Raw genomic sequence first — 25,450 nt, 5'->3', positions numbered from 1 at the left:
ATCACCTGCAGGCAGGGCAGGGGGACTTGCTGCCCTCAGCTGACACCCCCCCAAAAGAAGTCTCTAACCCCAACCCTTGTGGTAGTCTCTTGGGCAGTGGCCCAAGAAGCAGCAGCAGAACCCTGGATCAGGCCACAGGGCCACTGCCTTGTCCCGGATCCTTCATCCTTGCCACCTGGCAAGCCAGATCCCCCCCAGGAAGGGGGCTAGGAAGACCCCCGCCCCTGCAACACCTCTCGGGGCTCAAAGGCAGCTTATGGCGGGGAGCCGCGTCGGCACGGGGCTGCCGGCCAGAGGCCACTGCGGGATTGGGGGAAGTGGTCCTCTCTCCGCCGTCTCCAGTCGGGGCCCGTCGAGGAGGCGTCGCATCTGCCCCCGGCCGGCCGGCCAGCCAGCCAGCCAGTCACTCGCAGGAGCAAACCTTTACCGGCGGGAGAGGAGAGGAGCAGCCCGCCCCGCCGCAGGCCCCTCCGCCGCCGGCTGCCCCTCGGAGCAGCTCCCCGGCTCCACCTCCGCGGCCCCGCAGCCAATCCGGCGCGGCCGCCCGTCGGAGGAGCCTCTTCGCCAGCCGGACCCGCCTCCTGCCGCCTCCCGCCCCGTCTCGCCTTCGCTCGGGCGCCGCGCAAAGGAGGCAGCAGCGCACGGCCAGGACGCGCAGGAGCAGCCGCAGCCGGCGATGGAGCGCGCGCCCCGGCAGTCGCCCCTCCGCCGCGCCGCGCTCTAGACCCCGACGCCCCGGTCCCGAGTCGCCGGCCGCCCGGCCCAGTCGGTAAGTCCGCCGCCGAGCCGGCCAGCCGCTCCCTCGACGGCTCGCTCGCTTTTCCGGCTCCGCGTTCGCGCTTGCAGCCGGAGTTTCTCCGGAGAAGTTGGCGGGGCGGGGAGCAGGGAGACCTCGTAGGGAGACCTCGACTCAGCCAGGAGTCGCCCGTCGGCGCTTCCTTCCTGCATGTCCCGCGCAAGAAGGCGGCCGCCAATCGTGCATCAGCCTCGCCTACCTCGCAGGGTTGTTGTCCTCTAGCGCAGGGGTCGCCCTGACTCACTGGCCCGATGCCCAGCAGCTCGGGGCAGCTCGGAAGCCTGTTCCGAGGCGCCTCCCCACGAAGGGACAGAGCCTGCGCTGGGCACGGACAAAGTCCCGGGTCAAGTCCCCAAGTCGGGCTGGGAGAGCGTGCCTTGCCGGAGACGTGGGAGACGGTCTCCCGAGCTCGGTGGGAGCCAACTCCTAGGGCTCGAGAGGTCTTTGCCCCCCCCATACAATATTTCAGGGCCCTGGGCTCCCCCAAAGTTAATGGGCATTGCCATTCAAGTGCTGCGTGATCGCTTATGCGGGCCCCCAATATTTTATTCTAGTTGGCACCCGGGCAGCAGCTCCCCTTGGTAAGTTGGCAACCCAGACAAGGCCCAGGCTCCCTCTCCTTGGGCCAATGCAAGGCGCTCCCAACACAAGGTGCTCCCCCCTCCCTTTGGTGCTCCCCCCCCCTTTGCCTCTGGCTACAGCGAAGCAGGAGTTCTGGCACTCCTGTATAGTGATCTGGGTTCAGCTCTGGGACAGAGCATGTGCAGAGTGCTTTTCCTCCCTTGCCACTGTACCAATTTATCTCACTATCAATCCCAGGGAGTATTCCTCTGAAAGCCACGTCAAAAGGGCACATCATTTCTATGGGCCTCTGTCAGGACAGCTCCCAGCTGGATGGGGGCCTAGCGGTCATCTATTCTGCTGCGCTTAATGGCACCCCAGTCTCACTCCCCCCAGATGGGCTCACTATCCACTTGCCTTTTCCCTTCCCGCTTCCCAAGCAAAGCAGGTCTGGGAGAGAAACTCTGAGCCAAGATTCAGGAGGAGGGGTTTTTGGGGTGTCTTGGCTGATGCTAGAGGAGGAGGCTTGGGAGAGCCAGCCAGGGCTGGCAGCTCCTTCACTGCTGGCGTCAGGCACGGACTCCGGGGGCCCCTCTGCAGAGCTGGGATGAGAGATGTGGGTTGCCTCGTGGAACAAACATGTAGGAAGAGAGTCTGGCGGTCTTCCCTTCTCCTCCAGTTGGAACACCCTTTCCCGCTCAACGTTTGGGGGGCTGGCTGGGCATTTTTGCCCTGCCCCCCCCCTCCGCACGGTTTCCTTTCTCTTCTGCCCCCCTGCCTTTTCCAGCCCGGGTGTTTATTTTCTTCCGTACTTTATGAGTGGGATTCTGGGAGGTTCTGTAAACAGAGTGTCAGAGGCAGGAAGGAGCTGTGTGAATGAATGACAAGCCTGGAAGTCATCCAAGCCCACCCTCACCCCGACCCGACCTGGGGTGGCTTTGTCACTTCCGGCCTGCTGCAGGACTGTCACCCACGGGGGGGGGGGGCTGAGGGAGAGGGGGGCAGAGGCAGGCCCAGGGCCACTGTGCCAGGTGCCAGCTTCTCTCTCTCTGTGTGTGTGTGTGTGTGTGGTGCCAATCAAGAGCGATTGCAGGGAAAGGCCTCTTCTTCCATCCCTCTGGCTCTCCTGGTGTTGGTGGGGGCCAGGCTGGGGCTGTAGCTTCACGAGTGACCACTTGGGGTTCTGGTGCAGGGCATCAGGCAGAGATGTGGCAGGGGGCCTCCAGCTCATTATACATGGATGTGTCCCGTGGGTGCTTGTGGGAGGGCAGGGTGGAACGGACTTTTTTCTACCTTATGGAGACAGAGAATTCCTGATCCCTCCTTGATTGAGGATGGCAGGGAAATGGTAGCGGAGCTGTCGTTTTGTGGGGTGCTGGGGGGGCAGGAGTGGCTCTAGAGGTAGAATTCTCTGGACTCAGAGCAAACTAAGATTCTCAGGATTCCTTGGGTAAATCTGCAGCATAAATATACAGATACCCGAAGTAGTGAATCTAAGAAAGAAATGTGTTTGTTTGTAAAAAGTTATATACTGCCTTAATAGAATTTTTTTTAAAAAACCTCTTTAGTGGTTTAGATAAAAAACGCAACAACGTTCAACAAATTATGTCTTGGAATTATTCTTCGGAAACAAAATCCCTCCTGCATTTCCCCTTTCCACTGCCCACCTCCCCCCCCCCCGTCGCCCCCTAGATAAAGGCCACAGAATGCTCAATTGCTTCAAGGAGCAAGTTGCTTTTTCAAATGCTACAGGGCTCCATGGAGCCACCGGTTCTGAACATTTCCCCGAGGGATCCAGGGGGATCCAGGGCTTGAACTGGATTGTGCTCTCCGCTACGGGGGGGAAACTGAGGCAGGGCTGGTGGCAGCGAATGGGCTGTGTGCTCAGCAGATGTGCAGCTGCTGCCCTGCCGCTTAGGGGCCCTGCATATGTTGCTGCTGTAGCTGCTCAGGTGGGGGTTGGGGGTCTGCAGGGTGGCAAAGAGGGCACCTGAGGTTTGGTAAGGTACCATCCAATAATTTAGCAAGCCCAGCCCAACTGCTAAAATAACCTGCTGTGGTTGCATTTGGGTGGTTTAAAAAAGGTAAAGATGATGGTTTGTGCCCCCACTATGTACAGACGTAAAGCTGGAGAGCAATAGAATTGTAGAGTAGAAGGGGGCACCCAAGGCCCATCTAGTCCAGCCCCCTGAAATGCAGGCATTTCAACTAAAGCATTCCTGACAGTTGGCCATCCAACCTATTTTTAAAAAGCTCCACTGACCACTTCCCAAGTCATTCTCCTTGCTCTTTAGGATTACAAAATAAGAGCCCTGGTGGATCACACTGACAGTCCACTTAGACCAGCACCCTGTTTCCAACAGGGGACAGGCAGGTGCTTCTACCAGATTCACAGCCAGGCTTGAAGGCAACAGTCCTTGCTTCCTCTGTGGCCGAGCGGCTGGTGTTTAGAGGAATGCCGCCTACAAGACGGGCAGATCCTCTCACTAATTCACAGGGATCTCAAGGATGCACAGCTGTTGCCTTGCCAAATAAATCTTATAATAACTATTGCTTTTAGGCCATGGTTTAGGGGCAGAGAGCTCTTGCTTCTGTAAGCGCTCCTGCCCTTAAATCCCCAGGCAGGGCTGGGATAGAGCCACCCCTGCTATTCCAGAAGGCCACCAAGCGAGAGGGACCACGACTTTGAATCAGAAGGCAGCAGCTTCTGACTTAAGAGTTAAATACGCAGCTCTGAAGCAAAGAGTTTTCAGGTGATGTTGCAGTGGGGATCACCTCCAAAGAGGACTCCCCTCCCAGCTCAGGGGGGACGCTTCTTCTAAGATGGGGTTGGTTGCTACCTGCAGTTTTTTTATAACAGTTTGTAAATATTTAAATACAGTGGTGCCTCGATTAACGAATGCCCTGCTTAACGAAATTTCCGCTTAACGAAAGGATTTTTTGAGCGGAGGTTGCCTCGCTAGACGAATTCGTTTTACGAAAAATTCGTCTAGCGAATCGCGGTTTCCCATAGGAATGCATTGAAATTCAATTAATGCGTTCCTATGGCAAAAGAAATTCAAAGAAAATTCAATGCATTCCTATGGGATTTGCTAGACGAATTTTTCGTTATAAGAAAAGATCTGTGGAACGAATTAAATTCGTCTAGCGAGGCACCACTGTAATAGTAACGCTCTAAAATTGGCTGCCTGCTTATTGATTATTTGATGAACAGTTGTTTTTAATCAAGGAAAACACCAAGAAAGTGGCCGACCAGGTGCCCCAGTGGGAAACCAGGGAGCAGGTCATGAGCACAAGGGCAAGCAAGCCTCTTTCAGCAACATGGCTGCCTCTGTCTGTGGAGGGCAGAGCAGAGTCTCTGTGGCAAGAATCCTCGATAGCCATCTCCTCCTCTATGAATTTGCCTGGTCCTCTTTTAAAGCTGCCCACGTTGGCGGGCATCCCTGCCTCCTGCAGGAGGGAGTGCCACTGCATGAAGAAGGACTTCCTTTTGACCTGTCCCGAATCTTCCAGTGCTCGGCTTCATTGGAAGTCCATGAGCAGAATTCTACAAATTCCTGAACTAAAAAGACCCAGACTTTCCCACCTTTCCTCACCACAGCTCCTCATGGTGCCTCCTGAGCCCAAAGTCAAACGGGTCACCCTTCCACCTTGCAGCACCCACCTGGCTCACCTGAGGGGTGCCCCTTCCCTCCCTCCCTCCCTGATGCACAGCTTCAGCCCAGCCTCTTCCTTAGAAGCATCCCAAACCAGAAAAGCAGCAGCAGCTGCCTCACAGCATTGGAATTCTCATTAGCTGGTCCTTGGGGAGCAGCATTCCTGGCGGTGTGTGCAAGGCAGGAGGGTGCGCAAGGCAGGAGGGTGCGCAAGAGGTGCGCCAGCCCTCCTCCTCCTCCTCCCACGCAACTGGCTCTGGCCGTGCGCAGCGGCTGGAATCATTTTCTTCTTGGAAGGTTGAGCTTCCTGGCCTGCCTCCTCCGGAACACCTGAGGGGGAGCCCCAACCGCCCCCCCCCCACGCCTGCCAGAGAGGAACGAGGAGGCTGGGCTGGAAAGATTGCAAAACCCGTTCCAAGCAGACAGGAGAGGGGAGAAGAGGAGGGGAAGCAAAGGGCCAAGGGCTTGGGCAGGGGGGGTTCTTTCTGAGCTGCAGTGTGGCTCTGCGTTGCTCGGGGATTGCCAGAGACAAGTGCCAACCTTGGCTGCCCAACTGATGCCCAGAAACGAACCCGGCAGAGGAGAAACAAAGGCAGAGTGGCTCACCAATGTGTGCATCCAGCCAACTCTGCGAGGGAACCGATGGGATCCTTGCGGATTTTTAAGCAGAGGCTGCATGGCCATCTGTCACGGGTGATCGAGATGATAGCCATGTTCAAATATATAAAAGGATGTCATATAGAGGAGGGAGAAAGGTTGTTTTCTGCTGCTCCAGAGAAGCGGACACGGAGCAATGGATTCAAACTACAAGAAAGACGATTCCACCTAAACATTAGGAAGAACTTCCTGACAGTAAGAGCTGTTCGGCAGTGGAATTTGCTACCAAGGAGTGTGGTGGACTCTCCTCCTTTGGAGGTGTTTAAGCAGAGGCTTGACAGCAATCTTTCAGGAATGCTTTGATGGTGTTTCCTGCTTGGCAGGGGGTTGGACTGGATGGCCCTTGTGGTCCCTTCCAACTCTATGATTCTATGAGATTCTTGCATTGCAGGGGGTTGGACTAGATGATGCTCAGGATCCCTTCCAACTCTACAATTCTATGATCAGGTCAGAGAACGTGAGCACAGTCAGAAGTCCAACAAGGAGGTCTGTACCTTGGTGCAGGGATTGGAAACAGTTTGACTGGAGAAGCCAGCCGAGCACCGACTTGCTCCATGGCTAATGAGCCATTGCCAGGCAATAGACCCAGCGCAGAGAAGCAGGGAGGGTGCCCTGTGAGTGGGCAGCTGCCCAAGGAAGCCTCTGGCGCTGTTCTGAGAGGACACTGGGTGGATCCTCGGGCGAGAGCGCCAAGCCACCGCCACCTCCCTTTCTTCCTGGTCTGGCAGCTTCTCGCACCAAACTCCAGGAGAGACGGCTCAGAGGCCGGTCAGCCCGAGCCGGACAATGGCTGCCTTGTTTGTCGTGCTGGTGAGAGGAACTCGCCAGGAAGGTGAGCTGGCAGGCACCCTAGGAGGCAGCCCCCCTGCCTGCGCTGTGGCAGACTGTGGGGAGCCCAGTGTGTGGCGGAGGCAGGGGGAAAGGAGCCCCAGCTTGCCAGGAAAGGGTTCGCACATGGGACCTCCGCTCTTCTCCATGTTCCCCCCAGCAAAAAGCCCAGGAGATTCCTTTGATGTGGCCTCCCCTGCCCTGTGCCAAGAGGCTGCGACACCTGGCACGTGGCGGTGTGGAGAGCCAGTTGTGGGAAGTGGCATACGGATAAACGGGCAGTGCCAACATGATCAGGGACAACCTTGCCCAGTTCTCTTCCCTCGCAGAAAAGGCAGCTTTAGAGGAAAAGGGAGTAAGAGGCAAGGTGATTGTAGTTTATAAAATTATGCAGGGCGTGGAGAATGTGGACCGAGAAAAGTTTTTCTGCCTCTCTTAACACTCAAATGCATGGAGATTCAGTGAAAACGAGTGCTGGACAATTCAGGATGGATAAAAGAAAGTCATTTTTCAGACAGAAGATACTGTATATATATAGACCAGGGGTCAGCAAACTTTTTCAGCAGGGGGCCGGTCCACTGTCCCTCAGACCTTGTGGGGGGCTAGACTGTATTTTAAAAAAATAATGAACGAATTCCTATGCCCCACCAATATCCCAGAGATGCATTTTAAATAAAAGCACACATTTTACTCATGTAAAAACACACTGGTTCCCGGACTGTCTGCGGGCTGGATTTAGGAGGCGATTGGGCCGGATCTGGCCCCCGGCCTTAGTTTACCTACCCATGATATAGACTATGGAACTCCCTCCCACAGGAGGCAGTGACAGCCACCAAATTGGAGAGCTTTAAAAGAGGGTGTTGAGACAAATTCAAGGAGGGTAAGGCTATCGATGGCTCTGCTCTGCCTCCAAAGTTGGAGGCAGAAATGCTTCTGAATGCCGGTTGCTGGAAACCTCGGGAGATGAGAAGAGGGCTCTTGCGCTCAGATCTTGCTTGTGGGCTTCTTCCCATGGGGCAACTGGTGGGCCACTGGGAGAACAGGAGGCTGGAGTGGATGGGCCATGGGCTTCATCCAGCAGGCTCTGCTTATGCTCCTGTGCGGCAGAGCGGAGGGGCCCTCCTAGCCGGGCACAGGTGCCATCGGTGCCAAGGCCTCTTTAATAGCAGAGGTGGTGCTGCAGCCGTGCCAACCTAGCTGACTTGCTGACAACCCAGCCGCAGGAGTGCAGGTCGGCCAGCGCCACCCTGAGCTAATGACAGGTTACCTCTGTGTGCCTGGCTAAGGATAGCCTGGTGTCCTTGTGGCGGCTGCGGTCAAGGCCAGGAGGGAAGGGGAGAGGGGCAGGCGCACTGGTCCCCTTTGTGCCCCACAGAGGGCTAACAAAGCAGGCTGCAAAAGGGGGGCCCTGAGCCATTTTGGCTTCCCTTGTGGGCACTGTGTTCTGTCCCGAGGGCGGCTGCAGCCCGGGGGGCAGCAGAGAAGAGCCCAGAGGCCAAAGAGAGCTCAGCGGCTGAGCCCCAGTGCAAAAGATGGGGCAGCTCTTGCGAAGGAGAGACAGCATGGCAGAGGCGGCTCACGGAACCTGTCCCTGCCGAGCCCCGAGGAGGAGGAGGGTGGAGATCCGCCCTGCAATTAATCCTGCGGCAGGCTTAATCCTGGCACTGCGGTGTCCCACTCCTGACCTGGGTTGAGGCTGCAATTAAAGGGGCAGCAGCAGCGGCAGCAGCAGACATTACTCAGCAGCCTGGATGTGGCAGCCGCAGTGGCAGACGCGTCAGCGAAACCCCAGCCCTGCCGTTTCCGAGCAGCATTCCAGTGGGCGAAGGCTGGTGCTGGGCACTCCGCCCAGTGCCCTCCCAGTGCCCTCCCAGTGCCCTCCTCGCCTGCTGCTGCTGCTGCCCTGGTTATGTGGCATAGCTCTTCCCCCCCCCCACCATCCAATTCCCCAACTGGGGACCAAGGCAATCTCAGAGGCTCTTTTCTGGCTCTCCCTGGGACCAGCGCAGACCAACTATGGCTGCCAGAAGCCCCAGGCTGAGCAGGGATGCCCAGCAGCCTTTTCAGCACTAAGCAACTTAAGACGGAGCAGAAAGAAGGGGCAGTTTGGGCTAAGTCATGTGGTAGAAGGACATAGAGAGAAAGCCAACCCTACTCTTAGACAGCAGCAGCAGCCCCCTTGGTGGGAGGGCAGACCCCTCCCCAAACTAGCCTGTAGCCTCATGTCTTTGTGTGTGTGGGGATGCACCAGTATGGGGTTCAAGTGCTGGTCCCATGAGCGAGCGTCTGTCCGCAGAATGGGGCAGGGGTCCCACCCCCTCCCCAGGACTGCATGCAAACAGTGCCTGCTCCACTAAGTTCCCCTGAAAGGGGCAAGGCTTCCATTGCCCCCACCCCCACCCCCAGTTTTGCAGAGTGCGGTGCAAGCCTCTCACTGCAGGGCTCTGGGAACCCCAGAAGCAAGGACAGTTTCTACTGCGAAACAAATGAAATTTAAGTTTCAGGGCCCCTAATCCCAGAGGGACCTCAAATGCCACTTTAGTCCATGTGCCCTTGGGTCTAGTAGACCCAATTTGAGTGGCACGACTCAAATTGATATTTTTCCTCTAGTAGCTATTTCAACCATCCCAAAACAGATGCTGTAAAGGTTCGGAGGTGATCTGTTGTGGAACAACCCCCCACGGACAAAGATAACAGGGGTCACCCAGACTTCATTGCTGGTGGCAAGGCCTGGGAGTTCCAGCTTCAGGGGCCCCCAGATATAGGTCCGCCACGGCCCAGAAACAGGCATGCAAACCCTGAAATTCCGCTCACGCATCATGTGCAGGCGGGATTGCCCCGGTTGAGCGCAGCCAGGGCCCCAGAGCACACTGCGCACTCTGCCGAAAGGGAGAGTGAACTCGGAGAAAGGCAGCATTGAACACGGCACCAGCCCCTTCCCCCCCCCGGCCCCGTCTCTCTCGCACGTGCAGAAAAGACCCCCACTTGGCAGCGCTCTGCAGAGCCCAGGTGTTTCCAATGCTGCCCGGGCTACTGACAGCCCAAGAATGCTGCCTGCACGGGGGGGGGGGGGCATTGACGGTGTCAAGGAGGGGCCTAGCTTTAAGGAAAGAATGTTGGGGGGGCGCCTAGCATGTGCAAGAAGAGCCTCTGATGTGCTGCCAACCGCAGAGCCAGCCCCCCTCCCCCCGCCTGGGGTGGTGGGGGTTTTTTTAGCAGGCGCAGGAGGGAAGCGTTAGGAGACGCCTCTGGTTCAAGCCCGTACATCTTGGGAGCAGATGCATCTTCCGCAGCCACTACAGAGGAGCTGCGCATTCCAGCGTGGCCCAAGTCCCCCCCCCCTCCCCAGTTAGGATTGGGGGCGGCGGGAGGCTGTGTGCTTTGCCCCGGAGGCCACAAACCTCACAGGGTTCATAAGGCAACTTTCTCGCTACCAAGGGAGGAATGGCCTTGGGACTCCCCCCTTCTCAACACGACCAAAGGCAGAAGCCATCGCAGCTGCCCTGTGGATGTTAATACTCCCATGGGGTGGGGGGTAGAGAAAGAGGAAGCCTTGGCCAGGATCTGGGGAGAGGAAGCAGCCTTATTCCACCAGCCTGTGACCAGGAGGGGTCTCGCCAGGGCAGAAAAGGGCCCTTCCACACAAGCCCCTTTCCTCAACAACTCCCTCTCCAAGAAAAATCTCCCCTTGCAGAGCTGCTCCTGTTGCAAAAGCCAGCAGCCTCTCATTCAATTCACGCCAATCAACCACTTCCTTGTTTTTCCAATGGCTTTTCCTAATTGATCCAAGCGGGCTTTGCAAGCGCTTGGGAAACTTTTCAGTCCTTCGCTGCAAACGCAAAAACCGCAGAGGCGGGAGAACAAACGCGCGCACACAAAAACCTGCACAGACAGAAGACCTGCGGGAGAGTAGAGCCCAGCAAGGGTCTTCTGTGGGGGGGGGCAGAGAGCAAGGCTGTCCCTGGGCCAGCTGGAAGGAACGGCTGAGAGCTTTTTGGACCCGTCTCCAGGATCCAGTCGACTGAGCGCTGAGCTCATCGGGCAAGAATGAGCCTCAAAGCCACAGCGGTGTGCAATTGTGTGTGTGTGTGTGTGTGTGTGTGTGTGTGTGTGTGTGTGTATGTGTGTTCACCTCTGCTAATCTGGCTCCAGCCTGGGCAGAGCACTGACCCAGGCCTGGCAGAGGGCCCACCCCACCCCACCCCACCCCGCTCTGCTGCCAATTAAGAGGACTTTCCTGTCTCAGATCCCGGATAACAAGCTCTCCTAATTAGCAATGAGCCCATTTTGAGGCTCTGATGAAGCCTGAGTTGCAGCACCAGCAGCTTCGCCTTGGCGCATGCCCAGCGGCTGCGGGGGGGGGGTTCAAGGGGGAGAAGGGCTGCCCCCCCCCCACCAGTGAGGAGAATGGAGGGAAAGTTGAGCCAGCAGCTCTGGGGTGATTGGGGGGAAAGACAGCATCTTAGTTTACACTAGATTCAAGGTGGATTGGAAGCACATCTAGTATTTGGGGGGGGGCAAGAAGCTAGACAAGGGCCAAATCATTTTACTTTGGAAAAAAAAAGCCAACTTTATTTGGGGGGTGGGGCAGAGGAGTATAGCATTGTACACAGCATGGAGAAAGTGGAAAAGAGAGGCGGCTTTTCCACTCCGTGAAAGTGAAGGCCAGGAGGAGATTCAAAAGGAAGGACTTCTTGACACAGAAACGTAGAACTGGAGAGCTGGAAGGGACCCCTGGGGGTCATCCAGTCCAGCCCCCTGCAATGCAGGAATCTCAATGAAAGCATCACAATACAGCCGTGGCATTTCTAGTGAAGGTGGCAGGTGTGTTTGTGTGCCAACATCGGGAAGCCCAGCTAGAGAAAGAAGGCTTTGCAGTGCAACCCACATCCTTGTGGAACTCGCTGCCACAAGATGTGTGGATGGGGACTGGCTTGTGGGGCTTTAACTGGGGATGAGACCAATTCCGGGAGGGTAAGCCTGTCTCTGGCTACTAGTCACTTTGAAGACAGATTGGGAGATGTGGACAGATAAACAGACATAACCTCTGGCACCAGAGTCCGTCTTCCTCTGAGTACCAAATTCTCGGAAGGGGAAGCAAGGGGAGGCTGTTGAGCCCCAGTCTTGGTGCTTTGGGCATCCCAAGGACATCTGCCCAGACACGGCTGCAAGCTTTGATCCCACCCCGCAGGGCTGGTTTTCTGTTGCCTTCCTCTGGGGCTCAGCAGAGGGCGGGAACTCAGGAACAGCACTGTGGGCGGCTTGCAGAACCCTTTTTGCTCTCAAATGTTGGTGCTGACCTTTAAAGCCCTAAATGGCCTCGGTCCAGCATACCTGAAGGAGCGTCTCCACCTCCATCATTCTGCCCGGACACTGAGGTCCAGCTCCGAGGGCCTTCTGGCAGTTCACTCGTTGCGAGAAGCCAAGTTGCAGGGAACTAGACAGAGGGCCTTCTTGGTGGTGGCGCCTGCCCTGTGGAACGCCCTCCCAACAGATGTCAAAGGGAAAAACAACTACCAGACTTTTAGAAGACATCTGAAGGCAGCCCTGTTCAAGGAGGCTTTTAATGTTTAATAGATTACTGTGTTTTATTTTTCTGTTGGAAGCCGCCCAGAGTGGCTGGGGAAACCCAGCCAGATGGGCGGGGTATAAATAATAAATTATTATTATTATTATTATTATTATTATTATTATTATTATTATTATTATTATTATCAAATTCCCCCCTCAGACCTTCTCTCTGCTGGACACACGTTGACCCTATTGCTTGCTCCCTATTGCACTGGCTCCCGGTGGAGTACAGGATCAGGCTTAAGGTACTGGTTTTAACCTTTAAAGCCCTATATATGGCCTAGAGCCTTGTACCTATGGGACCGCCTCTCCTGGTATGTCCCACGGAGGACCTTACGGCCCTTGCCTGGTAGAACGCTCTGCCACGAGAGATCCGGGCCCTGCGGGATTTGACATCTTCCCGCAGGGCCTGTAAGTCAGAGTTGTTCTGCCAGGCCTTTGGCCAAGGCACAGTCTGACTCCCCTTCCCTTTTTGTATAATAACTGGTATGAAGGAGGCCTCCCAGGATTCTCACCGGTCCATATAAGATCAGCGCACACAGTTGGGCCTGATGAGCATTTCCTGTTCCCAACCCAAATCCTGCGGAAAGCCATCTAATTCATAATAATAATAATAATAATTTATACCCCGCCCATCTGGCTGGGTTTCCCCAGCCACTCTGGGCGGCTTCCAACGGAAAAATAAAACACAGTAATCTATTAAACATTAAAATCCTCCCTGAACAGGGCTGCCTTCAGATGTCTTCTAAAAGTCTGGTAGTTGTTTTCCTCTTTGACATCTGGTGGGAGGGCGTTCCACAGGGCAGGCGCCACCACCGAGAAGGCCCTCTGCCTAGTTCCCTGCAACTTGGCTTCTCGCAACGAGGGAACCGCCAGACGGCCCTCGGTGCTGGACCTCAGTGCCTGGGCAGAATTCAGATTTTAATTTGATCCTGACTTGTTTTTAAGAGGTGATTTAATTATTGTTTGATTATATATCAATGTTTATATTTGATGTTAGCCGACCTCAGGCCAGTCTCAGCCGGGGAGGGTGGGATACAAATAAAAGATTATTATTATTATTATTATTATTATTATTATTATTATTATTAATATTATTATGGGCAAGCCCAAGGCAGCCCTCCTGGGAGGAAGAAGAGGTTGGCAGGAGTTGCCCCCGTGGTAGATCTGGGTCACCATGACAGGGCAGCAGACTTCCCATTATTCCATTTATTCTTGCGTTTTGACTGGGGCTGGGAAGACAGCAGCGAGCAGGAAGAAGGGAGGTTCTGCCACAGGAGCCATAATGCCTCCTTCCTTGGAGGTTGGATGGCCACCTGTCATGGTTGCTTTAGCTGAGATTCCTTCCTTGCAGGGGGCTGGACTGGATGACCCTTGGGGGTCCCTTCCAACTCCAAGATTCTATGATTCTAAGCCGACTGGCTTATTGGTCAGTAAGAAAGTTACCACGGGACAGGTTCAAGGGGGGTTGGGGTTCCTTTTGGATGAGGTCCAACAGCCGCGATGTACAGGGCTGGGGTTAGTCGGGGAATTTTTTTGGCCTTTCTTGCTTATCCGTAGGTAAGTGAGGAATTCCCGACAGTGGCAAGGAGGCTGCCTGGCAGCTCCCAGGAAGGTGGGGGGGGCTTTGCTGGCTCCCCACCCCCACCCTCACCCCTAATCCTGACCCGAACAGGATGCCAGGCAGAAACCGGAGAGCCCTGACCCTGCAATCAGGCCAGGGTCAAACCCACTTATCTCCTTGCCAGCAAAACACAGCAGCCCCTTCAGGAGGCCTGGGCTGGCCTGTCAGCGCCCCCCCCCCCAGCACAGCTGGCTCCCATTACCCACAATGCTCCAGGCAGGCCAACCTTCGCCCCAGCAGAGGGGCCCACGGTCTGCCTTCACCTGACAGGTTAAGAGCTTGCAGAAGGAGGAACAAGAGGGCAGGTCAAGGGGGCGGGGGAGATGAGGGGGAGGCAGCGGCAGAAGAGAGGGGGGCTGTGGGGCACCCAAAGCAGGCAGGGGGGTGGAGAGCTCATGTGGGGAGGGGGTGCAGGAGAGGACCCTTCAACAGCTGCCTGCTCCACCCTTTGTACTAAAGGGGAGAGGGAACCCCCCGCCACCACCACCGCCATGCACACACACACCCCGGCTGTGGCTGAAAAATTTGGCAACAAGGACCAAGAACTCGTCAGTTGGACGAACCCATTAAAAAGACATTTCAATTAACAAAAAGCCAATGGACTAGGCAGCGGACTTTACATTCTGGACTCTCTGGGGAAGCGGTGGATTTTAAGCAGAGGTTGGGTAGTTCTCTGGTCAAGGATGTCTTGGGATTCCTGCATTGCAGGGGGTGGGACTGGATGGCCCTTGGGGCTCCCTTCCAACTCTACAATTCTTTGAAGCTTTCGAATATTGACTCGCTGCCTTTAGAAGAGGTGAGGACGCCTGTACTGAGAGGACACCCTGAGGCAGGGACACACACGCGGGCATCGTTTCAATATGTAGAAATATTCCCCCCTGAACGCAAATATACTTGATTAATCTACCAACAGAAACTCGTACTCTCAGTCAGTTTGGCCTTTTCTTGAGCCGGGTCACACAGCCAAAGTGTCTGCAGAGTCAAGGAGGGCAGGAAGGTAGGCTGGCCGGCCAGGCACAGCTCCCAGCTTTAAAGGGCAGGTAGGAGACGTGGGCAGGATCAAGCCCAAGCCCCAGCTAGTCTCAAGAGCAGCCAGGCAGGTGCCTCACTCAGAGAAGTTCCAACGCAGGGAACAAACGCCAAGGTGCTTCGTTGTTAAATATTTGATTTTTTTCCCCCAACCTCAAAACAAATAACCGTATGCAATACAGGCTTATTACGTAAAGCATTTCAACCCAGGGAACCCTGCCCAAAGCCTTTAACGCAGGACGGGCACACCTGTCCCCACAAAAAACAAAGCCGCTTCTCATCGAGATCTTTTCCCCAAGCCCTTTGTTTCCCTCAGCTGACTTCTAAGCTTCTTGAAAGGAGCGATTTGGCAGACCAGATCCTGTACCACCTAGCTAAAGGAAGCCCAGTCCAAGATTCCCACCGCCGGCTCCCTCGCTGCCTAGCAGCAACTGAAAGGAAGTTGGCACGGAAGCTCTGCCCCTGCTGTTTGCCCCCCAACCCAGTGCCCCGTATTCTGAGATCCAGCCTGCTTCTCAGCATCCATATGCATGGAGCCACATGGCTGCCGAGGGACCCACACGCTGCAAATGCCTCTAACCCAGCGCTCAGTCCCCCAGACGTTGGGGACTACAACTCCCACCCCGCCCACCCCCAGCTAGAGGTGATGAGAGCTTCAGTCCAAACTTCAGAGGGCGGGCCATGTTGGCTTCCCCGATCGAAGCCTTCCCTCTGAGCCTGTGGCCATTAGGCGAGGGAGGGAGGTGGCTGGTGAATGTCAAGAAAGGGCAGCAAACGGTTATTTAATTTAGTAGCCAGGTATTTTTTGCCTGCAGGGAGACACACTTCTGGGACTTTGTGTCTCGAGTGCCAAAATAACTTGGCCAGCCTTGGAAGGTAGAGAGCTGCCTTACACTGGGAGGGGCAGGATGCTGGGTTTGGAAAGCAACGGTGGTGGACGGAGTTGGGGAAGAGGAGACAGAGAGAGGGGATGGGAGAACCATCTTCAAGGATCTTAGTACATGGCACAGAAGAGGGAGCAAGCTTGAAACCAATGGATTCAGGTTCCAAGAAAGAAGATTCTGACTAAACATCAGGAAAAGGTTTCTGACAGTCTTCTTTCTTCTTCTTTGGCGATCCCTCGTGGCCGAGTAAGATTGTCTTCCATAAACATGGTTTTAACAATGAGTCCGTAAGTGACTGTGGAGGCCAATTCTGGATCCACACGTCCTTCCACAGTGGGGACATTGGTTACCGGGTGGGAGTTGATCACGGTGAGGGTTTACCAAGCGTTCCTTCCTCTTAGCAAGTTTCTCCCTTGCGTCCTGAGTTCGAGTGTCTTCAAAGCCCACAACACCTTTGGGAAAGGCTGTTCTCCAATTGGAGCGCTCGCAGGCCAGTGTTTCCCAATTATTGGCGTTTATACTTCGTTTTTTAAGATTTGCCTTGAGACAGTCTTTTACCTCTTTTGTTGACCACCAGCATTACGCTTTCCATTTTTAAGTTTGGAATAGAGCAGTTGCTTTGGAAGACGACAATCAGGCATCCGCACAACATTTCCAGTCCAACGAAGTTGATGTTGACAGTAAAAGCTGTTTGACAGCGGAACAGACTCCCTCAAGAGGTTGTGGACTCTCCTTCCTGGGAGGTTTCTAAGCAGAGCTTGGATGGCCACCTGTCAGGGATGCTTCAGCTGAGATTCCTGCATTGCAGGGGGTTGGGCTAATGGCCCTCGTGAGTCCCTTCCAGCACTATGATTCTATGAACCACACACTCTCCACAACAGCCTGGCAGGGGGCTGGACTGGATGACCCTTGGGGTCCCTTCCCACTCCACAATTCTACAATCTAGCTCAAAATGGTCGACGCTGACTGGCAGTAGCAAGGAGTGCCCTTTGCCTCTGAGCCACCACCCCTGAATGAGCACATGGAAAGCGTGTGCTGTTTCCCTTTCTCTCAGGGGGTGCCCCCAAGTTCTATCATTGCAAGAGGGTGCAAAAATGCCCCTCCCCGTCGATTCCCTTCAGGAGATTTCTTCACTTCACCATCAACCAACGGTCATCCTGCCAAGGAGGGGGCCCATCCTATCCCAGGCCTGCCCCCTCCCCTCCTTCCTCCAGCTGCACATTCCAGCCTTTGTTACCTGTCTGTGTGGTGCCAGCTTTGGGGGGGACCATTCCAGAGCCCCCCCCCTCTTTGCCAAAGTTCATTAGCTCACTTATTAAAAGCACTGACAGACATGTGAGAAAGAAGCAGCGCCCCCCCCCCGTGACCCATCGTGCTTTGGGGAGGGGGCATTCCTGAGCTGCCCAGGACCCACTCCAGCCTCACTCCCACTTCAGGGAGCAAGAAGGGGAGTTCTCCTCTCCCTCTGCGCTCCCCCCCCCAAACTTAAAAAAAAAAAGCAGCAGGATTGAACCCATGCCTGGCTTAATGGCTGTGCTAAGAACACAGAGAGGAGCAGAGCCTGAGTCTTAAAGATCTTGAGGGGACAGGCCCTGCCCTACATCATGGGGTCTGGGGGATCCCACTGCTCCCTCCTCCTGGGATGGGCAAGGGTGGCAGCCCCAGGGGGGGGGTCCCAGGCCAGGAAAGAGCAACTGCTGGTCTCCTGAGCGAGCGGAGGACAGAAGAGAACCACAACTCTCCCGCTTGGGCAAAGCAGCGTTTCCTGCCCTGGGTGCCCGCCTGTCCTTTTTCCAGCGGGAGAATTCACTTGGGAAATATTGCATCCAAACACAAAGCTCGTGCCAGGTTTTTTTTGGGGGGGGGAGGCTAGATGCCTTCCCAGTTCAAACCCAAACCGTGCACGGCTTGCAAGTTTTGGGAATCGCCTCTTCCAGACACTAAGGCACTTCCATGTGGGGGGAGGGGAGTCCACTTGCAGGAATGAGCCCCACCCATGAGGCAGCCCTGTGCGATTCCTGCATTGCAGGGGGTTGGACTAGATGATCCTCAGGGTCCCTCCCAACTCTCCAGTTCTCTTTGTCTCTGTCACAAATTGAGAATCTCCAGTCCATTAGGGCTCTTGATTCCGTCGCTTCAGGGCACTCTGCAAGCAGGCTGGGTATTCAGCACCTTTAAACCCGGCACTCAGCGCCAGCCTGCTGGGATTGGCCCTGCAGCAGAACTGCATGGGAGGGGAGCTACGGTCGGTGTGTGTGTGTGTGTGTGTGTGTGTGTGTGTGTGTGTGTGTGTGTGCAGGACCTCTGCAGCCTGGCTGCTGGCTCTGACCTTACCAGGCCCCATGTGATTGGCAGGTGCCCACCGTGATCCACCTGTCCAGATCTAGGTATGTCCAGCATACCAGATCCAGCTCCTCACTCCTGGTCTACTTGCCGGAGACGGAATCGCATGGTGGGCAGGGGCAGAGAGAGGCACCCGCTGCAACTCTTTGGGAGTTCGTGGGATTCAGGAGCCTGGGGAACTCTTAACCCAAGACAAGGGCTGCTCTTGAATCATAGAATCATAGAGTTGGAAGACACCACAAGGGCCATCCAGTCCAACCCCCTGCCAAGCAGAAAACACCATCAAAGCATTCTTGACATATGGCTGTCAAGCCTCCGCTTAAAGACCTCCAAAGAAGGAGACTCCACCACACTCCTTGGTAGCAAATTCCACTGTCGAACAGCACTTACTGTCAGGAAGTTCTTCCTAATGTTTAGGTGGAATCTTCTTTCTTGAAGTTTGAATCCATTGCTCTGTGTCCGCTTCTCTGGAGCAGCAGAAAACAATCTTTCTTCCCTCCTCCATATGACATCCTTTCATATATTTGAACATGGCTATCATATCACCCCTTCACCTTCTCTTCTCCAGGCTAAACATACCCAGCTCCCTAAGCCATTCCTCATAAGGCATCGTTTCCAGGCCTTTGACCATTTTGGTTGCCCTCTTCTTCCCTCTTGAGATACGAGAAGAAGCCAAACAGGAGTTTCATCACCCCTCTGGAGAGGGCAGGGTCCCTCCTCCTGGGCTTTTGACAGTTTTGGGGGGAGGCAGATCCTCATGGAGAGAGGGGAGGGTGTGTTTTCCCTCCAGATCTTCCCCACATGCCCCTTTCTCTGCCCCCACCCACGGGTGTCCGTCAGCAGCACCCAAAGGCCAGGGGTTTCCAAAAGCTTGCTCTCTTGCACAAGCCTGTTCCTCGGCTCTTTTCCGGTGACCTTTGGAGGCATGAATTGATGACAGGCTAGGCTGAGCCCCCTCCCTCGGAGACATTGCTAATATATACAAGGAGGAGAGACTGGTTACGCAGAATGAAATCATCAGCTGGAGTGAGAGAGGTGGAATGAGACTGGAGTGTCTTGACACACGGCTGCCCCCTCACAAGGCGCAGAAAAACTCACTGTGACTTCCCGGGGACTTGGCAGCAAGGAAGCAAGATGGGGGTTTTCCGGCTAGTCACAAGACGCCTCTGTGCGACGGGGGTGACGTGGTTACAATGAAACAAGCCCCAGGGGGGAGCGCATGGAGCTGCTCTTCTCTCTCTCTCTGCCCCATCCCCGGGGGAGCCATCTCTGCCCATCACAGGGAGCAATAAATGTAAGTCATAGAATTGTAGTGTTGGAAGGGACCCCCAACGGAACGTGGCCATCCAACCTCTGCTTGAAAACCTCCAGCAAAGGAGAGGTTAAGTGCATTCCACTGCGCATACCAACAGAAAGCCCTTCCCAATGTTGAGTCATAACAACAACAACAACAACAACAACAACAACAACAACAACAACAACAACAACAACAACAACAACAACAATTTTTTATTTATACCCTGCTCATCTCGCTGGGTTTCCTCAGCTGCTCTGGGCAGCTCTCAACAAAATATTAAAAATACAATAAAGCATCAAACTTTAAAAACTTCCCTAAACAGGGCTGCCTTCAGATGTCTTCTAAAAGTCAGACAGTTGTTTATTTCCTTGACATCTGATGGAAGGGCATTCCGCAGGGCAGGCGCCACCACCGAGAAGGCCCTCTGCCTGGTTCCCTGTAACTTCGCTTCTCGCAGTGAGGGAACCACCAGAAGGCCCTCGGCGCTGGACCTCAGCGTCCAGGCTGGACGATGGGGGTGGAGACGCTCCTTGCCATTTAGATCCATGGGGCTGGGTCCTCCCCTCTGGAGCAGCAAAAAACAAGCTTGCTCCGTCTTGCAGGGGGCAGCCCTCCCGACGTCTCTCCCATCCCCTCTTCCCTTTTGCAGTCTTGGATGCAGTTTGGGTAGTAAGAACTCCCTGTATGCGGAGCCCTGAAGATGCCTCTGCTGGGCTGAGCCCCCGGGGGCTTCCTCCTGAATGCTCCTGCCCAGAGCCAAACGCAGCTGGGGGGCTGGCAGGGCAAGGGCTCCCCCACCCCGGGCTGTGGGAACTCCAGTTTGCTGCAGCTGGTGGGGAGCAGCCAGCCCTGGGTGGCAGCAGGAGACGCAGCGCAGAAGGAGGCAGGGTGGGGCTCCCTTGACTGGGGCCAGATGGCTCTACCTCACTTGCCTGACTCAAGCGATAGACATTTGGGGGCAGGGGCAGCCAAGGTTCGGCGCAGGGGCGGCAATCTGGGGCAGGCACCCCGCCTTCAGCAGCTTCAGAGAGAGCTGCACTGCGACGAATTTTCCTCCCTCGTAAGTTTCGTAAGTTGACTCCCTCCAGAGCTGTAACAATGGCCTGTCATTTCCAACATGGCGTTAAACTATAGTTTGCAAATCCACCTCATGCCAGAGTTTCTGATTCTGGTTTTGCCCAATTATTGGAAAATATAAGCTTTGTCGTTTCTGACATGCCCAAACCACAGACTTCATTCTAACCATAATTAAGCTTTCGATTAGGTTTGTCCCAGTAATGGCTTTTGACTTCCAAAAAAAACCCTCTCTAAACAATCTCCACTACTGGGAAGGAGAATCAATAAAACTTCTCTTAAGAATTGTTTAACTAGTGGTGTCAGCACCGACTCGTGTTAATCTCAGGGTTGTGGGTTCGGGCCCCACGTTGGGCCAAAGATTCCTGCATTGCAGGGGGGCTGGACTAGAGGACCCTCGTGGTCCCTTCCGACTCTACAATCCTGTGATCCTCTGATTCCCGTGTGACCCTTGGGTGTCCAAAAAGCAGGAAGTTAGGGAGCACAGCCTCACCTGAGGACCAAGCCAGGTTGGGGGGGGGACTGGCCAAGGAGAGGCGGGACCCCCTTGTCCAGGTGTAGTTTTTATGATGAAACCCCCACCCCCACATTGCATGAGACTGAGCCAATAGACAAATAACCTCCCAGTTCCTAAGGAACAGTAAAGGCAGGGGGGCAAGAATTGTACACTATTGCTTGGAATTGGGGGTGGGGGGATCTCACAAGAAGCATCACCCGCCCCTGCCTTGCAGGAGCTACCAATCCCCATCGGCGCTAAACCCTCGCCATGCCTCCTTCCCCGGGCATAAACCCAGTCGGGCTCTGCCAGCAGAAACCAGATTTCCGGAAGGGAAGAAACTTGGGGGGTGTCTTGCAGCAGAATGGTCAGGAGTTCCACTGTCTAACCCGGCTCTCTCTTTCCCCCGCAGGAGCCGCGCCATGAGGCAGCTGGCGCTCTGGGCGCTGCTGGTCCTCCCTGCCGGGATCCTGTCCCGGGGCTGCCCTTCCGAATGCCAGTGTGGCCAGCCCCAGACGGTCTTCTGCATTTCCCGGAGGATCACCGCCGTCCCGCAGGGCCTCCCTCCGGACACGGCCAACCTGTACATCTTTGATAACGACATCCGGTCCCTGGGCGAAGACAGCTTCGCGGGGCTGCCGGCCCTCCAGCTGCTGGACCTGTCCCAGAACCTCATCAGCAGCCTCCCCAAGAACGTCTTCCGCCCGCTGGCCGGTCTCCGCAACCTGGACCTGTCCTCCAACCAGCTGCGGGAGGTCACCAACGAGAGCTTCCACGGCCTGCGCCTTCTCGAGCGGCTCTACCTGGAGCGCAACCACCTTCAGCACATCCACCCGGCTGCCTTTGACTCGCTGGAGAACCTCCTGGAGCTGAAGTTGCAGCACAACCAGCTGCGGACGCTGCCGCCCCTCCAGCTGCCCGCCCTGCTCCTCCTGGACGTCAGCCGGAACAAGGTGACTGCCCTCGAGCCGGGCGTCTTCCGGGTCCCCAACCTCGAGTCGCTGAAGATCGCCGGGCTGGGCCTGGGCGAGGTGGAGGAGGAGCTGCTGCGGAGAGTAGCCGCCCTGCACGAGCTGGACGTCTCCGACAACCTGCTGCCCGCGGTGCCCCCGGGGCTGCAGCTCCTGAGGGGCCTCACCAAGCTCAGCCTCGCCGGCAACACGCAGATCTCGCACCTGCGCCCCGAGGACTTCCGCGAACTGCGCAACCTGCAGGAGTTGGACATCAGCAACCTGAACCTCAGCAGCCTCCCGGGGGGCTTCCTCGCCTCCTTCCCCCGGCTGCGGGACGTGGCAGCCGCTGCCAACCCCTTCAACTGCGTCTGCCCGATGAGCTGGTTCGTCAGCTGGGCCTCCAGCAGCAAAGCTCTGCTGCGGAGGTCCGAGGAGACTCGCTGCCACTTCCCGCCCAGGAACGCTGGCCGGCTGCTCCAGAGCCTGGAATACGCAGACTTCGGCTGCCCAGCCACCACCACCACCAGCAGCAGTGTGGGCACGCAGAAGACCACCAGCCCAGATGTGGCCAAACCTGCGCCCAGCCGCCCGGGTGCGCCCAGCACGGCCAGCCCCACGGAGCTGACGTCGGCCACCTCTGCCACCACGCCAGAAGGCCTGCCCAGCGCGGAGCCTCGCCTCTGCCCGCCAGGCACCTGCCTCAACAGGGGAGTGTGCCAGCTGGATGCCCGGAACCACGTGGAGTGCGCCTGCCCTGTGGGCTTCACTGGCCCGTACTGCGAGACTAGGGTCCGGGCGACAGCCGTGCCCACTGCCGCCCGGGTACCCGCCCCTCCCGAGCGGCTGGCCATCAAGCACGTGGGGGGCACCTCATTGAAGGTGGACCTGCAGAACGAGGCCTGGTCGTCTTTGGAGCTGAAAGGGATTCGCCTGACATACTGGAGTCTCTCCGGGCCGGACAAGCGCCCTGTCACCCTCCGCCTGCCAGCCTCTCTGCCCGAGTACACTGTGCGAGGCCTGGCACCCAACTCCTCCTACCACATCTGCGTGGGGCCGCTGGGGGGCACGGCGCACGAGGACGACCTGTGCGTGGAGACCCGCACCTTGCACCTGACTCACCAGCAGCACGCGCCCGTCACCCAGGGCAAGGGCACCAGCCTGGCGCTTGTGGTGGTGCCCGCCGTGGCTTCCGCGGTGCTGCTTGCCGCCGCCGTGGCAGCCGCTTCCTACTACGTGCGCCGGAGGAGGAGGAGGAGACAGGCGCAAGCCGCCTCTGGAGCTGCCAGCCCGCTGGAGCTGGAGGGGGTGAAGGAGAACGGGGACCTGGGGGGCCACGGCCAGAAAGCAGCCCCCAATGGGCTGGAGTACGAGGTGCCGCTCATGCAGCCGCAGACGGCCGGCCGCCCTGCACCCAGGACCCTGCGGCCATCCTACTTCTAGAACCCAAGAAGGGGGCCGAGCGAAGCTGGCAGCCTGGGGCGAAAAAGCAGGGCCCAGCCCGCCTGGGGGGTTGCCTCGTAGCAACACGGAAGTCCCCTAAGGCGTTCAGAGCACAGCATCCCCAGGGGTGGACCTGAGGCCGTCGGACTAGGCGGCCGCTTAGCCGTGGCCGCCCCAGGGATGCCCGGAGCGTGGCCAGGAGCCACGGAGCAAAGCAAGAGGGCTCCATGTTCTGGCAACGAAGGATCCTTTTGCCAAGCTGGGGGCAAGCAGATGAAGGAAGGACCAGCAGCCCCTTCTGATGGGGGGGGGGCTTGAAGTCGGGGTGGGGGAGGGAGGGGGACACACGAGACGGAGCTCTCTGGGGGAGCTTATCGGGGAAACAAAGCTTTATGGACTCTTAGAGAATATTTATAAGACAGAATTATGTCCCATTTCTTCTGGGAACTTCTCTTTTCTAACACGGACGGAGCCAAGGTCCTTTTTTTGTAGCACCGGGCTGTGTAAGCGTTTTTGTACAAAAAATAAAAAATTTAAAAGGAAAGAGGTGTTTCTGGAGTGCGACCAGGGGGGAGGGGGGACTCGAGGGTTGCATGCGGCTGGGGTGGGGTCATCGCCCCCTGCCATAAGGGACGGTGGCAGGAAGGGGGAGGGGGTGCACTTGGGGAGGGGGGGTGGGAGGCTGAGACCCCCCCTCACTCAGGGGCAGGGGAGAAGACCACTCACACATGAACTGAGACCCCCCCACCCTCCAAGAGTGGGGGACTTATACCGTGTCCAAGGTGCTTTAGTTGAAATTCCTGCATTGCAGGGGGGGCACGACTAGATGATTCTTGGGAGTCCCTTCCCACTCTTAAGATCTGGTGATTCTCATACCCTCCAAGCGTCCCGGAATTACAGAAGCTGTCCTGGCTCATGATTAAATCCCCAAATGTCCCGGTTTCCCTTTTTTCCCCTTTCCTCCACATCTCGGAGAACAATTAAAAGTGGAGAGAGAGAGGAGAGTCCCGTTTCTGCTGGAAATAAAATCCCTGCCCCGAATGAAGGAAATGGCGAAGCGGCCATGCAGAGAAGCCCTCCCTGTAATTTTGAAGAAAAGGTCACCAAACCACTTGAAATCCTTTCGCCGCAATGCTTCTGCAGCCAGCCATTTCTTAGGAAACGCAGCGAGTGCTGATTCCTTTATTGTAAATAGAGAGTCACGCTGTCTACTCAGAAGCAAATGCCACCGTAGTCCATGGAGCTGAGTTACTCCCAGGTAACTGGGTCAAGACTGGGCAGCCTGCAATCCGAAGCATTTTTACTCGGAACAAAGTCCCACTGAGTTCAATAGGATTTGCTCTCTGGTATGTTCCTGAGCAATCTCACAGTTTGCATTTAGTATTAATTAATTTAATTAATTAACTAATTATTAACCGCCTTCTTCCCTGATGGGGACTCACGGCAGCTTACAGCTAAAATTCTATTTCCATTTACTTGTGGAAGGTGCACACGATTCCTTTCCCCGCGCATTTGTCCTTTACAACAACCCTGCGAGGTAGGTGAGGAAGAGAGGCTGCCATCGGCTCGAGGTAACCGAAGTCGATGAGCAGACGATGTCTGTCTGTGCCGCAAGATCAAACGCTGGAGAAGCTTCCTGACGGGAGAACAGGGCGTCCCTATTTTATCAGGGAAATGTCGGAGGGTATGGATTCTATCTAGCTCAATACTGTCTACACTGGCTGGCAGCAATGGCTCTGGGGTCAGGCAGGGCACATTCCCAGCAGCCTCTGCCTGGAGACTGAACTTGGGACCTTCCACAGAGACACGGTGGCCGTTCCCCTCGGGACGCTGCGAGGGAGCCTTCCTGTTTCAACACCGTGCCGGAGTCCCTTGGGCAAGGCTGGAAATGAAGCCCCTGCTCCACCCCGCCCCAGAGACTCCGGGCAGCTGCTGCCAGTTAGAGCAGGCACTACTGGGAAGCCAATCTCTCTTCCTCCACAGGCCTGATACAGCCACTGGAGCAAGCACGGCTGCCTGCCTGTGCCCACACGGGGGGGGGGGCGGGGGGCAGAGCAAGGTGCGCCAAAATGCCTGGGCTTCTTTTCCGCCAGAGCCAAACCCAGGTCCTGTTGACACAGCTGCCTCCCATTCCAGACTCCTCTCGCCGGCCAAGAGTCCAGGGCGGCTTCTCCCTCCCCACCCGCTGCCGCCGGCTGCGCATGGACCGAGCGGGCGCCACATGGATCTGATTAGACGGAG

At 56.2% G+C, this 25,450-nt stretch overlaps 2 protein-coding genes across 2 annotated transcripts in view; one reads left to right on the top strand and one right to left on the bottom strand.

Moving 5' to 3' along the window:
* Positions 1-25,450, bottom strand: part of CORO7 (coronin 7) — an 86,436-nt gene that overhangs the window by 21,829 nt on the left and 39,157 nt on the right. The window lies entirely within an intron of this gene.
* VASN (vasorin) lies at positions 593-23,753 on the top strand. The gene is made up of 2 exons (XM_035132196.3): positions 593-769; positions 21,229-23,753. Exon 2 carries the CDS (start codon positions 21,239-21,241, stop codon positions 23,207-23,209), a length of 1,971 nt encoding a protein of 656 aa, XP_034988087.1. The 5' UTR covers positions 593-769; positions 21,229-21,238; the 3' UTR covers positions 23,210-23,753.

This window comes from Zootoca vivipara, chromosome 13 (genome assembly GCF_965207765.1).
Source record: "Zootoca vivipara chromosome 13, rZooViv2.hap1.1, whole genome shotgun sequence".
In the NCBI taxonomy this organism is placed as follows: domain Eukaryota; kingdom Metazoa; phylum Chordata; class Lepidosauria; order Squamata; family Lacertidae; genus Zootoca; species Zootoca vivipara.
The sequence above is the reverse complement of the archived record's forward strand: the minus strand, read 5'-3'. Positions and strand labels throughout refer to the sequence as shown.